This window comes from Lampetra fluviatilis, chromosome 16 (genome assembly GCF_964198595.1).
Source record: "Lampetra fluviatilis chromosome 16, kcLamFluv1.1, whole genome shotgun sequence".
NCBI classification, from domain to species: domain Eukaryota; kingdom Metazoa; phylum Chordata; class Hyperoartia; order Petromyzontiformes; family Petromyzontidae; genus Lampetra; species Lampetra fluviatilis.
The window spans coordinates 14,111,298-14,127,613 of record NC_136290.1 but is presented as its reverse complement, the minus strand read 5'-3'; the positions used below and the strand labels follow the sequence as shown (position 1 = coordinate 14,127,613).

The 16,316-nt window shown below is 48.9% G+C and overlaps 1 protein-coding gene across 1 annotated transcript in view; it reads left to right on the top strand.

Annotated features, from left to right (window-relative positions):
• The first annotated feature begins 6,927 nt into the window (after positions 1-6,927).
• Positions 6,928-16,316, top strand: part of LOC144936429 (solute carrier organic anion transporter family member 1C1-like) — a 44,878-nt gene continuing 35,489 nt past the window's right edge. Inside the window, exons 1-2 of the mRNA XM_078863479.1 lie at positions 6,928-7,011; positions 14,925-15,003. Coding sequence (XP_078719605.1) covers positions 14,929-15,003 — 75 coding nt within the window. The 5' untranslated portion in view covers positions 6,928-7,011; positions 14,925-14,928. The remainder of the gene's footprint in view (positions 7,012-14,924; positions 15,004-16,316) is intronic.

Sequence of the window (16,316 nt, the reverse complement as noted above, 5' to 3'; positions counted from 1 at the left end):
TATAGGTGCTCCGCGTGAACTGCACTTGTCCCAACAGTCTGTTGAAGGCTATACGGGGGATCTTTTGTCTTTGGTGGGGGAGGGTGCCTCGCCCACACGCTCACCCGTATCGGGCAGCTTGACTCCCGAACAAGACAACTCGTCTTTGGACCCGGATCAGCCAGCCCGATCGTCACACGCTGCCCATGCCACTGTCATCGTTTTAGCAACAAACAACAACCACGTGCCGTGTCTCGTTGATATGTACGTCAGCATTTATTTTGTCAATTGTGATCTTTTTTAAAGCCGAAAATCCAAAGTCCCACTCGAAGCGAGCTCTGTGGCCAGCACCACTCCCGACCGCCTTTGTCTCCCAAGTGGCGATGTTTACACACGCACCAGGTACTCACTTGGGGCTGAGTCGACCTAGGGGAGGCCCAGTACCAGATCCAATAATCGTCACCGGTGTTGGCCGTGAGCGGCAAACGAACTCGGATCGCCGGGTTCGTAGCGTGGCGCGCTAACCGCTACACCACCGCTCCCCACTATGACTGCACACGCAGACACACAAACAAACGGGTCGTCATATCTCGTTCGTGTTTTAAATGCTGCTATTTAATTCTGGCTCTGAGAACACAACACGTGTATTTGCTTTGATCGGCACGCGATGGAACCCCGTGCGCGTGGCACGTCACAATATGTGACGTGTACTCCGCAGTGGTAAACAAGGAGTTGACCGGAGCGAGTTCAGGGTTCGGGAGTAGTTCTGCGACGTCATTTACCCCCCCCCACCCCGTGGTCTTTCTCTGGAAAAACTCGATGAGCGCTTCGCTCTGAGATCCGCTCCATGGAAACATCGCTGCGTCGTAAGACGACGCCGGTGCGGTGGCAGATCCAAGGCGTGGCAGGCGCTGGGGGCGATAGGGAATTTTAAAGAGGGGGGGTGGGGGGTAAATTTGTCTAGAGGGTGTCCTTGTTTGTTGTCTTTGCCTCGCACCACCGATTACCACGGTGGGCTGCGGACGGTGGCGCGGAGAAGTTCAACATAATCCCGAGACGGGGTTCGGTGTTTACACCGCAGCAGCTGAAACTAAAATTGAAACTTTCGCACAGTGGCGGATCGAAGGTGAGGAGTGGATGGCTGGCGGCAATGAGGGCGATCCTCCCCCCCCCGCCACCTATTTAAAGACGAAGCTTTACATTTCGGAACGGCCCTCCGGCACCCGATGGGAAATCGCGAGATCCACCACGATAGCCGGCGTGCCCTGCTGATCCACAATGAGAATTAAATCCATTGACAAGGTCTTGTTTTGTCAATAGTTCTTTGCCATCCAATCAGGGTTTTTTTGGAAGAGTATTTCGCTTCTAGATTTGAAGCTTTCGTGACTGCAAGGATTCATACTCTTTGGTTTGTCGGTAAAGTCACCATGTAGGTAAAACAGCATCAGCAGTAGGCCATGCTTTCCCACCTGATGACGGACGCTTGTGTTGCGCCCGAAATGTCGTGATTTAATTTAGTTGTTTTCATTTATTGTATTTTATTTTATACCCACGTGACTTTACCGAAAGAACCAAAGAGTATGGATCCCTGCAGTCACGAAAACTTCAAATCTAGATTGCTTACGGGAGACGGAAATTCAAACAAGACGGTCAAATCAGCACTGCAAGAGGCAGCTTGCGTGTGACGCCGACGTAGCCGACACCTCTCACCTCGCCCCGCAGCTTTTGAAAATCCCTTGTCCCGTGAGTTCGGCGGCCGAGAGACGCGCGCCCGTCGAGAGGAGGCCGCTTGAGATGTGGAGGAGGTCGTTTAAAAATCCGTGTCGAGACGACACCGCGGAGAAACGAGTTCCACACTGGGCTCGCTGCAAACCAAAGGTTGAGGGTTCAATCTCCGGGCGCGGCAGTCGAGACAATGGAGGCTGAACTGGCGGAGCTCTGGATTGCAATTATGTACGCTGGACTGATACTCTTAGTTCTTTCGGTAAAGCCACGTAGGTAAAAAATGTAATTAAAATTAATAAAAAATAAAATAATAAAAATCACGACGTTTCGGAGGCAACACAAGTCTCCGTCATCAGGTGGGACCGTCACAGCCAGATTTGCTGCATAAAGTGAGTACGCTGGACTGCTTTACGCAGCATCCGCAGCCAACCGTGCCGATCGCAGGTGCGATGTGAATACTCGCCCACACGCTCGCCACGATACATCACCGCAGCACCCTTTGTTTCTCGGGGTGAGAACGTTCACCGCATTTTATTTTGGTGCCATCGCCGGCAAGGCCAAAACGTCCAAATTGAACGACTCGAGCAGTTGCTCGCGCTCTCATCGGTCACGCCACTTTACCGCGCCCTCCCCTTCCCCGTCTCTCTCTCTCCTCCGTGACCATTCCCTGTGGCCACAATCGCTGTCAGCATGTGTAAATCAGCATGTGTAAATCAGCATGTGTAAGTCAGCATGTATGAGTCAGCATGCGTAAGTCAGCATGTGTAAGTCAGCAAGTGTGAGTCAGCAAGTGTGAGTCAGCATGTGTAAGTCAGCATGTGTAAGTCAGCATGTGTAAGTCAGCATGTGTAAGTCAGCATGTGTGAGTCAGCATATGTAAGTCAGCATGTGTGAGTCAGCATGTGTAAGTCAGCATGTGTAAGTCAGCGTCCAGCCTGCATGGTGTCTTGGGACACAGAGAGCGCCACGGTGCGGCATTTAAATCGTTATTAATATTCATATTGTTCCACTTGTTAACACAGGAAAGCCTCACCGAGCCTCTAGACTTTTTTTTCCAGCAGGGTCCTACCACGTGTTTGCCCTTATCTTACGTAGACTTCGTTGAACCAAAGAGTATGTCACTAGATATATATTTTTTGCACTCTCATCTAGATATTTCCCAGCGAAGTGTGGAGCAGTGAGCGACGAGCATGGCGAGCGATGTCACCAGGACATTGCAACAATGGAGACACGCTACGAGGGCAAATGGAGCCCATCAATGTGTAGTGTAATAGCGCCGGCTGCTGTCCAGCAGCGGCAACTGCGGTGGACAAACAGTGGACACGCCGGTGAGCATATACACGGCTGTGTGTCGGCAGGGCGGAGGAACTGGGGTAAGGGTCATGGAAGACCCCATCTGGAAGCCCCTGGAACCTGCTAGTGGGTTCCAGAAGGGAGGCGTGGTCAGGGCGGATCCAGGCCGCGCTGGGCGCATAAAAGCAGCTGAGAGCCGGAGCTCAGCGCTGCTGGTTCTGGGAGTGGACTCGTCTCGTCGTCGCTGTCGTCTTCGCTGGATATTGCACGGCCGGAGAGTTGTTGGCTGTCTCGGTCAGCGCTGTCGGTGTCACACGGTCAGGGTTGTGTCTAGGCTAGGCTAGACGACTCGGGAGAGTGCGAGGGCGAACCTGTGAAGTGTGAAGGTGTTCATAAAGTAGGTGACTCCCGGAAACCTTCGTCTCCGAATCACTGACACGACAATTGCTTGCAGACTATTGCTGGACAGTGACAGGAGATGCTCCGTTAAATTAATACAAGAGACAAGCCAGGAAGCACTGAGTAGACACTGAATAAGGACTAAACAATGTACTTATATATTCTTGGTTCTTTCGGTAAAGTCACGTAGAAGGGAAATAATAAAATAATAAAAATAAAACGTAATAAGATAAAATTCTCACGACGTTTCGGCCACAACGCAAGTAGCCGTCCTCAGGTGAAGAACAGGGCTGTCATAAAGACAGCGTCCTAATAAATTATTATTATTATTTTATTCCCCTTCTACGTGACTTTACCGAAAGAACCAAGAATATGAATACCTGCAGTCACGAAAGCTTTAAATTGAAATATACTTATATATACATAATAGTTTTTTGCCTTTTGTTTCATAATACATTTGATTTATATAACCCTTTTTCTGATTTTTGTAAGTGTCACATGAACAGGACAGGTGACGTGTTATCATGCAAAGCAACCATAAACACATGAAAAGACCTAGGTTTAGCATTTATGAGTAAAACTCTACTATCTACACAACATACATAGACGCAAAATGTAAAAACTTAAATAGCTTGGGAACAGTAGCCAATCAGTTGTTTTCATTGTCAATGTTTGAAGTCAGCACATCAAAATTCATAACAAACAGCACATCTCATCTCTGAAGCAGACGTCGTCTTAACATTGTAGAGCAGTGTGATCGATTTACATTGAGAGAAATAAAAACTTATTGTGACCACTCTGACAGCTACAGGCTTAGTGCGGCCTGGACGCATATTACTAAGTAATACACCTTGCAATTGCATTCCATGTAAAGCCAACATATGCTAATCAACTGTGATTAGCAATCTTCTACTGTTTTACAATTACAATAACGGGGCCCCGCCCCCCCACTCGGCTCCACCATGAGTTCGATTCCCGGACTAACGATAACGATGGTGGCTTACAGTGACGTCAGAGCCAACCCAGGCCCCCGCAACAGCTGGCCAGCGTGGTGAAATATGGTCAAACAACTCAACCCCCCCCCCCTCCCCCCGCCCCCACTCCCAGCTGTCGTTATAGTCGGTGGCAAGCGCTCCTCACCATCGTTATCTACGCAGCAATGGTCGATCCACTGCTGGATGAAAGTATCTTCAAACAAATATATAATCAGACAATTTGCCTCCCAACTTCCCATCGCTGTCCCTTCGCTTCGATTAGCACGGTTGGATACGTACGATGCGCGACAAGTTCAACACGCATTCACTTAAAACTGTTCTTAACACGTTCCATCAGCCGCGCTTCCTCGTGGGGGAGTGAATTGTCTTCAGCAGCATTGGTTTAACAGAAAGGAAACTTTGGCGCCGGTTTTCGACTTTCAGTGTCTCATCGAGAGAGGCAAATCGTTGTTCATGTCGTGGCTCGTGGACACGAGGAGGCGATAATAGTCGTCGTTCGAGAGTCAATAGTGCGGCGGTCTTGCCGTGTCCCCTCTCGCCCCAACCCGCCCCGTCGTGTCTCAGCCCTGGGGTCAGGAGGTCAGGGCCCGTGCCTGTGGTCAGTATTTCGTGTTCCGTTTGGACACAGATTGTCTGTGACGCTGCTGCGTTGGCGGTGCCGCGCGGGCACCAGCAATAGCAGCACAACATCCACACAGTCGACAAGAATAGCGCCCTCAAAGTGGAGTATATGCATGTATATATTGAAGGCGACGTTTCGGGCAATGGCTCTTCTCCATAGCAGAGACGAGTGTGTTTTTGGGTGTTTTTCTGAAGCAGGGGTGGGGGCGGGCGGTGGGGAGTGGTGGGGCGGGGGGTATGGATAAGGAATGGAAGGCGCGTCATCAGTCATCGATTAAAATCGATTATTGATAATGGATGATGCTGATGATCGTTTGATGATTGCATAGAAAATTAATGTATAAAGTGATTGATTTAATGATAATGAAGATGATAATTGGCCATGATGCTTGCTACACTCTGGAAATCCTCGCAGAGACTCAGGACCCCTATTCAGGCGGGTCCTGCCAAGTTCAAGTTCAAGTTAACTTATAAGGTATAGCCCTGTGAGCCATTCGGCTCTTGAATCGGGTGTAACCGCAATAAACAAAAAACAAAAACATGAACAAGAAAACATCTTAAAGTGACTATGTGCAAACAGAAAATCCAAGAAAAGACGGCAAAATATTGCAGAAAAAGCACCGTACACCAACGATGTGTGCAAAAATACCAGTGGGATGCAAGTCAAACAACAACAACAACAACCACAATACAACTTAGATTAAGTGTTCTCACGTCGACGATTGTTCATCATCCCAGCTACGTAATTTGTGGGTTGCGTTTTAAATTTGGACAGTCACACAAACAGAGGTCATCACCGAGGACGACTCCCCGCACACAATCTCATACTCTTGCCAAATGCGCCACGGGATCTGTAACGTCCACTGTGAGCGAATGGCGCGTACTGCTTTATTTTTACGGTTATTACACCACCGCAGTATTAATCGGGGTGGCCGCTGGGATCTAACCGCGAACCTTCGCGACAACGAGTGACGAACGCGTCCCATTCACATCAGCGATGGATGATGACGACGGTGGCTAATGAATGACGCTGATTATGATGATGATTGAATGAGGATCATAATTGGCAATGGTTGCTGATTCAATGATGACTGATGAATGACACTGAACGATGTTGATCGCATGAGGATGATGCTGAGTTATTGATAAATAATTACGATGATTGTAAATGTTGTGGATTTGCTGTCTAACACACCGGTATGCTGTACTAGTAACGAATTGGCATGTTCTGTTTACGTGACAACCCTTACTAATTGGCTGTGTCGGGTGGTGGAGGGTTTAATGACACATTTATATTATGTATGATGATCACGATTGAATGAATAAGAATGATTAATGATTATGATGATGACAATGGAATTAAGTATTTGATGGTTACTATGACTGTTGATTCATGACGATTTTATTAATAAAAATAGTTCATCGGTCAATATCGCTTGCGGCGGATGTAAACGGCACATATATATAATGGCACATACACGAACAATGATCATGACTGATTGATTTATCGGCTCCTCGTTGTATGCATGTTTGTTGAACTTCTTTGGCACTGCACGTGCCCAACTGCGCAAATCGGAGGTGCGGGGAAAGGACATCAAACTTGACACAAGATGCAGTTCTAAAGAAATAAGTTGTCAATATAGATGATTTATAAGTGCGTAACTCCAGTGGCCACCGAATATCGGAAGGAAGAGCGTTCCAGACGGCCGCAGCAGCGCATCTCTGCCACCCCGGTACCTCGCTCACCGATCCTCGGCACGCGACAAACAGAACTCGCGACACACGAAGGTCCAAAGATTGGACACAAAATTCCTAACCCCCAACCCCTGCCTCTGATCCCTCCCTCCCTCGCTCCCTCCCCCGCCCCTCCCCAACCCCGCCTTAATACAAGAGCCACATCGCTCACGTGGGCGCTCCGAGAGCGAACGACACACAGGAGCGAGTCGAGCCGCTGATGAGACGATAAAGACCGGACAGGCAGCAACAGCGACGGGGCCAGGTGAGCCGAGAAGGGAGGTGAGCCTCACCGGGTGAGCGGTGAGCCGAGGGCACAGTAAGTGCGATGTGAGATATGTTGGGGGGGGGGGGAGGGGGGGTGAGAAGTGAGGTGATGGGTGAGAGTGTGAGCTGAGAGTTGTGAGATGAGAGTTGTGAGGTGAGGGGCGAATGGTAAAGTGCGAAGTGGGAGGGGAAGTGAGATGCGAGATAAGCGGTCAGGTGGCGAGATGTTAGCTACCTCGCCTGGTATAGAGGAGCTTCGAGGTTTAATCCCGACCCTGACACCTGCGTATTTGGAGTTTGGATGTCTCTCTCTCCGTGGTCGCGTGGATTTTCCTCCAGGTTCTCATCTAGCAGCGGATAGACAATGGCTCATGACGATTACGCAGCATGTATTGCGCACGGTATATATATATGCACTTGCGTATGATGCGTCCATCAGTATGTGCGTGCGTGCGTCTATTGTGTTGTTGTGTTCTCTCATCGCAAGTCGTGCACCGAGCCTGGCACCACCACGATCGTGTATATTGTTGGTATAGCGGCCCCCCAATTAAGACCACAATGTCCTGTACCCCCCCCCCCCCACCAACTAGACTCACTCATCACACTTGGTGACGAAATGTTAGCTATTGCCCAGTGGGCCTTAACTGGTTAAAATACAAATCAAATATCGTTGAATTGAAGTTTGTATCGGCGCGCGCGATTATTCACTCCGTGGCTCCGTGGCCTGCCGTGGCCTGCCGCTCCATCGCCAGCCTCGAGCAGCGGCCACCCTCGGCCCCCTTGTGGCCATGCCACTCGCCTTGTGTCATCGTCCGACGATTTCAAACCACCCCGCTCTCCGAGCTTTCGAAGATCAAAACTAAAACAAGAAAAGCAAAGGGCATTTGACCGTTCTTGGAAAGTCGCTGTTAGATTTGGAAGGGGGCCGCCTACCCCGCCCCCCCCCATGCGCCCGCTATTGCGTGGAAGGCACGGGTTGACCAACAGACGGAAGAAACCACAGCAGGACACAACGGGGCATTGGTGGCAGCTGCCGCACTTCCACTGCTGCTGGAGTTGATCGCAAATCTGGGAGTGATATCGCCCGGCCCAATATCGCCACTAGGCTGCACGCAAAAAAACAAAGACCCCCCCCCCGTATCGCCTGTGAACAGACGGCCGGGGCCAGTGCTGCTGGCGAGTAGCACCGATGAAGGCACGGCACAATATAGGGTGGGTGGCCAGCATCACGCCCGGCCGCATTTGTCTCCCTCGTGGCGAGATTTACACATCGTACTCATTTAAGGCTCAGTCAACCTTAGGGGAGGCCCATGACCAGTTCAGATAATCGTCACGGGTGTTGGCCGTGAGCAGGAAACGAACTCGGGTCGCCGGGTTCGTATTGCGACGCGCTAACCGCTGTGCCACCGCTCCCCACTGCTGGCTCCACACTCACACACTGACACACACTCACAGACACACTGACACACACACACACTGACACACACACAGACACATGTCCCTCTCGTACATTCCACGCGCGGGCTCGACCTTGACCGAGTGTTGTAGCGAGTCGCCGCTCGCGTGTTTACACGGAGGGACTTCTCCTGCACGGCATCCATGCCACAGGCTGCGCGACCTCGTCCGGATGGAATGAATGGGGAGTGTCTGACTATTCCGCAAACGCGCACGTGTTTGCTTAACAGATTAAATTCGCTGATGTTTCAAGGCCGATGGTATCAAGGTGCGACGTTTTATATCTGCACCTCCGCGGGAATGAGCGTGCGTGCCTGTTGTGTCGAACGTCTCTGACGGGTGCGTTTATGGTATCATTTCTTTTTTTATGCCTTTTTTTTCAATATCGCGTAAACGTTCGTCCCGAACCTTGGGCACGAATCGAGAGCCAACGTCAACAGACGGGGGGGGGGGGTCGTAAAAGGGATCGTGAATGCGGTGGCGATGGTGGCATCTTCTTCACCACTCGGCTACTACAAACAAACAGGTTGTAAATACCGGAGCAATGAACAGACACCCGACTACCGAAGCAGAGGACACCAGGGCGGGGGAAGGCATCGCTCTCCACGCAGAGCACTGCCGCCCTTCGTGCCGCGGAAGCTGATATCACAGAGCTACCTCTGAGATCCTTTCTTCCAGTGACGTCTGAAAACCCAGATATTGGTCCTTAATTTATATTTATATTTACCAGAGAAAATACGTTGAATGTCGGAATTTGGTTATTTGATTGAGTGAATGAGTGAGTGGTTCGTTGATTGGGTGAGTGAGTGGGTGGCTGAGTCAGTGAGCGGGTGAGTGGGTTAGTGAGCGGGTGGGTGAGTGAGTGGGTGGGTTAGTGAGTGGGTGGGTGAGTGAGCGGGTGGGTGGGTGAGTGAGCGCGTGGGTGAGTGAGCGGGTGGGTGAGTGAGCGGATGGGTTAGTGAGTGGGTGGGTGAGTGAGTGGGTGGGTGAGTGATCGGGTGGGTGAGTGAGTGGGTGGGTGAGTGATCGGGTGGGTGAGTGAGTGGGTGGGTGAGTGATCGGGTGGGTGAGTGAGCAGGTGGTTGAGTGAGGGGGTGGGTGAGTGAGCGGGTGGGTTAGTGAGTGGGTGGGTGAGTGAGTGGGTGGGTGAGTGATCGGGTGGGTGAGTGAGTGGGTGGGTGAGTGAGTGATAAGTCCCACTATGAGAAGCACGACTGAGTGTCCACGTGCAGGGGTGGATCTGGCTGTTTCGAGGATCAGGCTCCTCGGCCATCAACAAATGCACCTCGACACACGTAGATGGAACAGTCGTCATCACCACCATCACAATCTAACGAGGTGGACAGTGGCGATGAAGATCGCACACCGCTCCTCTTACCTTGGCGAGTGAAGGGCCCGCGTGGTGGAACTCGCAGGGAGGGAGGGTGTGGAGGTCGCATTGTTTGCTGCATGCAAATCCTCAGCTTAGCCATTGCCGTTTGTAATTAAGACCTTAATCTGTAATAATTTCGTATGAATGTAATCATTGTGTTGCTACACATTCCTGCAGAGTAGAAACAACATGTAATAATGATCACTGTAGTCCTTGTAATCAGTTCAATGTACGTGCTTTGAAAAGGGGCCATTGCCCGATTCGTCGCCTATTAAATAATTGCTCATGTTAAGGTCACACACACGCACACGCACACACGCAGTGTCGCGAATGAAGGCGTTGAGTTGTTGGTGTTGAGTGTGCGCGTGTGCACCATTCCCCACGCAGCGGTGCTCAGAATGAAGCCCTCCTCATTTGAGACCCATTCATCATTCCTCCTCCTCCTCCTCGAAGTCACCGCTGCAACCATTATCTGTACTCTTAGTTCTTTCGGTAAAGTCACGTAAATAAAAATTAATAAAATAAAAAATAAAAAATGACGACGTTTCGGAAGCAACACAAGCCTCCGTCTTCAGGTGAAACTGTCACAGCAAAAAATCTGTATCAAGTGTGACAATTTCACCTGAAGACGGAGGCTTGTGTTGCGTCCGAAACGTCGTGATTTTATTGTTTTAAATTTTTATTAATTTTTATTTAATTTTTTACCTACGTGACTTTACCGAAAGAACTAAGAGTATGAATCCTTGCAGTCATGAAAGCTTCAAATCTAGAACCATTAACTGTCTCAGAAACATCGTCAGCAGGCGGATGCGCGCATCTACGTCACACATTGGAAATTAGAGCCACGATCGTGTCGCTCTAATTTTACCGGGAAGGAGATTGTGACTCTTTGGGTAGCAGTAGATTCGTGAATTTAGTATTTTTGTTCGAATATTTTAGTAATTTGTGAAATCATATAGATTGCCCTCTAATTATTAGGGTCTTCTTCTGAGCCATTTATATATGTACTGGAGGAATAAAATATGCTTTCCACCAGGGGAAATGTACCTTCGGTGAGAGCTCGCAAATGCGTGTGAGAGGTTTACGAATGAGATTTACCCACAGCCACAACTGCAAATGCATGCAGACAACTGCTTCCGCGGATGACGATGTCGTAATTGATGCCAACTCGTGTAATACGTCCCATTCAGATATGGGATTGCAGGAGACGTATGGACGATGACTTCTCACTTACACGTCGTTAGGGTTGGGGTGTGAAGAGGAAGGAGTGAGTGGTGTGAACAGCGGTGGTGTATTCGGAGATATTTCACTCTGACTTGTTCTGTCAAAGATGTGCCCTGCTGATCCACAATGAGAATGAAATCCATTGACAAGGTCTTGTTTTGTCATCCCATCAGGGTTTTTTTGGAAGAGTATTTCGCTTCTAGATTTGAAGCTTTCGTGACTGCAAGGATTCATACTCTTAGGTTTGTCGGTAAAGTCACCATGTAGGTAAAACAGCATCAGCAGTAGGCCATGCTTTCCCACCTGATGACGGACGCTTGTGTTGCGCCCAAAACTTCGTGATTTAATTTAGTTGTTTTCATTTATTGTATTACATTTTTGACCTACGTGACTTTACCGAAAAAAACAAAGAGTAGTACTTAGCTTCCCTTTAGTGTTCAACCGAGTTGAACGTTTTGTAGACAAGTCTTGTGGTTTTTGTGAATTTAGCAAAGTTTGGTGGTAAGAAAATGTTGCATTTTTTCCTTAGCGAGTACGCATACATGTCTTATTGTTCTGTAGCTAATCCAATCAGGGAGATTTTATTCCAGGCTATATCTAGAGCTTTCGTTCATTCAGGAATGTTCGATTAAAACCAACGTGGACTATCATCCTTTAATCTGAACTATTTTAAGTGGCATATTTGTCAATTATTTTTTGGAATTGGCTCTTAAATATGTCCAGGCACTTTCAAAAACTGGGATTTTTCTCGCCGTATCCCAGTCAGAATGGAGAGCGTCGTGTTTAGATGCTTGAAGGTCTAAATGTTTTAAAGACCGTTTTATGATAATGTTATGAGTTTATTTTACTTATGTTTGGACGCCGAATGCCAAATATAATGGCACGATCACTGAGATGATTACCGACGACTCCCACTTTTGAAGATGTACTGGGTAGATGTGTTAGTATAGGACATCAAGTATGGACAAACGATCCGAGTTGTTTATATTGGGTCTCGTGGTTGAAGCAACTCAATTGATGTAGATTGTACGCGTTTGCAAAGTCGAATGCATCATGTGGTACGTTTAGCCAATTATAATTCAGGTCACCTCTGATTAATAATTCACCTTTTGGAATGGGTAACGTAATTTTATCCGGGGATTAATTAGAAATGTACTATTTTGTGGTCGATAGCAACACATCAAAGTAAAATGTCGGTTACCTGGCGAATAAATCATGAGTGTGATATATTCAAATGAACCCGGGTCGGATACAGTAGTTAGTTGTATGCAAGGTAGGTTATTTTTCACATGTCCTGCCACACCTCCTCCTCCTCTTCATGATATCCTTCATTTTCCCCGAGGCTATGAGTTATATGCGAGGTGAGCCATGTTTCAGACAGCCAATTCAATTTTTATTATTTAAATTTAGCTGTGAGGTCTCTCATGTTGACCTGGACAATGCCAAGACCACGTCTGTCTGAGTTAAAGGTGAGTGATGCAGAAGATGTGGCAGTAATGGAGCCAGGATTGGTTTTAACACCTGACCAAATCAACAATATTAATATGAATAGTTTTAAAATGTATTTATAATAGTGCTGTCCTAAACGTAGTGAGGCGTGGCTATGAGTATTTTTTAAGCTTTGAAGCGAACAATATGAAATTGTAGAATTCTGTAGATTGGAGGAAGAGAATGCACAGAATACGGGAAGTGCAATTATTTGAGAAATTATGGGAGGTGGGGGGGGGGAAGGAGGGTGTTGTGTGCGATGGATGAGGTGACTGAGTGAGCTGGATGGGCCGAGTGACAATGGGTAAAAACAATAGAACAGAGTTAGTGGGTGGCAGCAGGAGCGTGAGTCCGCTCCACACACACCAGCAGGAGGAGCCCATCTTGAATGTCATGGCCACTGCACGGAGACTTCATGCAGCGACCTCCCAGAGCAGTTGCCGAGGCAGCCGAGCAGCTGGGGGTTGTCGGCCCAGCCGAAGATGGCAGAGGCGACGCGCACGGTGCTGCAGACGCAGGGCGTGGAAGTCTGTTCCGTGCTCTTCTTGCTGTTCACGGGGTGGCCCCGCTGAACAGCACGCCACGGGCTGCTGGGGGTGCCAAGGGGGTCCGCACAATAGATTGCACACAGTGCACTACGGCTCGCTGCGACACACACAGAGCAAGCTGCACCGCACACTTCAATATTCATCAAACACTTCTCTACTATACCACACATTTATACTCTACCCATCAAAGTCCAACTAAACATTACGGCAGTGTACAGTACTCTTAATTAAATGATACACACAATGGACATGCACACAAACACACAATGGACATGCACACAAACACAAAAACAGATAAACACAAACATAAATACGCATGATAAATAAATAACAAAAAAGCCTGTATACAAAATCCGTTCAAAACTGAGAATCTTAAAAAAACGCTAAAATAACAGTTTCTAAAATCCGTTAAAAACGAAAGAATCCGTTATGTTTTTTAAATTATTGATAAATTAAATAACAAACACATTTACACAAGCCCACGCATTTATTCACATCTTAACCTAAAAAAGTGGTTGCAAATTGTAGTATCATAAACAAATGTATAACAAGTACTGTGCTAAAGAACTTGGCTTCGAGGCCGATCTTGATACCTTCGGCACTAAGCTGTGTTTGTTGTTGTTACCTGTGCACTCACTCACCTGTACACTCACTCACCTGTACACTCATTCACCTGTACACTCACTCACCTGTACAATCACTCACCTGTACACTCACCTGTACTTTCACTCGCCTGTACACTCACTCGCCTGTACACTCACTCACCTGTACACTCACCTGTACTTTCACTCGCCTGTACACTCACTCACCTGTACACTCACCTGTACTTTCACTCGCCTGTACACTCACTCGCCTGTACACTCACATGCAATCAGGTGGATGCTGGTGCGAGATTGATGGCAATGTAGTTTCTTTACACTTCCTAATTATTAACCAGATGAGCAATTATTAAATCTTCTGTTCTCTTATACTTCCTCGCTTGAATACCGCCCGCATCACCTGCACGAACAGAGATACACAGAGCTACGCCACGAGACGCACCGATACATCTCGACCGACACAGACAAACACCCACGGAGATGCATCGAAGTCGAGCCGTGGCAGTGCGACTGAGCACGTGAAAATCAACCTATGGGCCGCACAGTGAACATACTGTGGTGTGCGCTTCTTCACGGAGGAGGAGGAACAGCGACACGACACAAACTCTGTCTGTCTGCTGAGGTCGTCCCGTCGTGGCCAGCAGCAGCAGCAGTAGCAGCAGACCTCCATGTTGGGCATCTAGCTGGTGAACATGTGAATGATGATGGTGACGATGGTGATGGATGTGGACGATGATGGCTGTTGATGATGATGCCAGTTTTATTTTCCCACTACGATGTCGATGATGATGCTGAGTATTGTGTCAGTGGAAAATGAAATAATAATATGACGATGATGACAATGATTTTGAAGATGACGATATCGATGGTGAGTCAGAATGGGTTGATTTTTCACATTGCCCAGACGATGATCATGTGAATAATGATTTTACAACTTGATGATGATGAGTGTGTTGTCAGAAACAATGATGACAATGACCCTGCTGCTGATGACGCGTCAGGCATGTCTTGATTTTAAATCCCTTCAAGATAATGACGACAACGATGATGATGAGGACGATGTCTATGAGCATTCCCAAAAGCAACGATGATCGTCTCGGGAACAATGATCAACACCGTGATGATGACGATGACATTGATGTATCAGTCAGGTGCTCGCTAACAGCATTTGCCCCAACAGTCTGTTGAAGCCTCCCTGTCGGTATCTTTGTCTTTGCGTGAGCAGCGAGATGAAGGCGGCGCACGAGGAGAAGAGCGTCGGCTCGCCTGGCGCAGAGAGGACACGGCGCTTCGCCTCCGTGCGGGTGAGGCCGCGAGCTCCCGGGATGTGACCCCCACCGTAGCCCTGACCCCCCCCCCCGCCACCGTAACCCAGATCCCCCCCATCTCCCCCACACTGCAGCCCCCTTCAGTTCTAATCCCGGCCACGGCTACCCAGCAGACTTCTCTTCTTGCGCGTGGCTGGTGTCGATGCAGGGCGTCGACCCCAACGTCACATCCAGGTGGCCGAGCCAGACGACCGCGTCAGGAGCGGTGGCGGAGTGGTCCGCTGCGAGGTCTCCTTCGGGTTTGCGGATCGGGCGTCGTTAGATGTCGCGCCGTCTCTGTGCTGGATGACCACAGCCGCACCACGACTGGAGAGTTTTTAATGCTCCGTTTGTGCATCGTCAGGGGCCCGCTTCTGCTACCGTGGTTTGTGCGGTGGACGCGGCTTAGGGTGGACCACGAGCAGCTTCGTGGGAGACCAAATCCCAGGGTTCTTCTGCGTCGCTCCTTTCGAGCAATAGCTGAGTGATATCTGAACCACTCTTTGCCCGACCCCTAGGTCGACTCAGCCTTAAATGAGCACTGGGGAAACAAAGTCGGCCGGGCCAAGTAGTGGGGAACTGCTCCACATCTTGTGCACAGCCCGCGTTAATAGGTGCTCGCTAACAACACTTGCGTTCCCACTCAATGAAAGGCGATACTGGCGATCTGTGTGTACTGTATATATACATACACATCGTATAAAACAGCGGTGAGCCGTTACGTGGTTACGAACCTGGTGAACCCAGTTCGATTCCCGGCTCACGTGGATTTCGCTGCAACGCCCTCGGATGCCCACAGCGGAGCCCCGAAGCCTGTAACACCTGTTATGCATGGCCAGCGTCCTCTCAAGCACTCAACTCCTGCTTAGCTTCCGAGATCTGGTCATCGTCAAAGGTCAACGCGATGCTCTGCTGCTCCAATGAGCATTGAGGCTGTGTTGCTCATCTCTTGTTAACAGCCCTGCAGAACCAGTGATGGAAATTCCACGTTACTGTGGCGGGAGCGACTCTATCCAAAGGGCAACTTCTGTTTCCGTTGTTGATGCTAAGTGTTACTTATTGTATCGACCCCCAAGAAGGATTATGGGCTTAGTCAACTGCCTACTCGGGAGTTGAACTCGAAACCCGTCGATGGTGAGCCACAGTTGTCATCGATATTAAAGAGATTGCCTGCTGATGCGGCTGCTCTTGCTGTGGCAGTGATGGTGCACAAACAACAACAACAACAACAACTCCGTGTCAATAACAACACCGCGTGTGTGTGGCCTTGAAGTGAAACGCATATAAGAGGCGACGTTTCGGGCAACGGG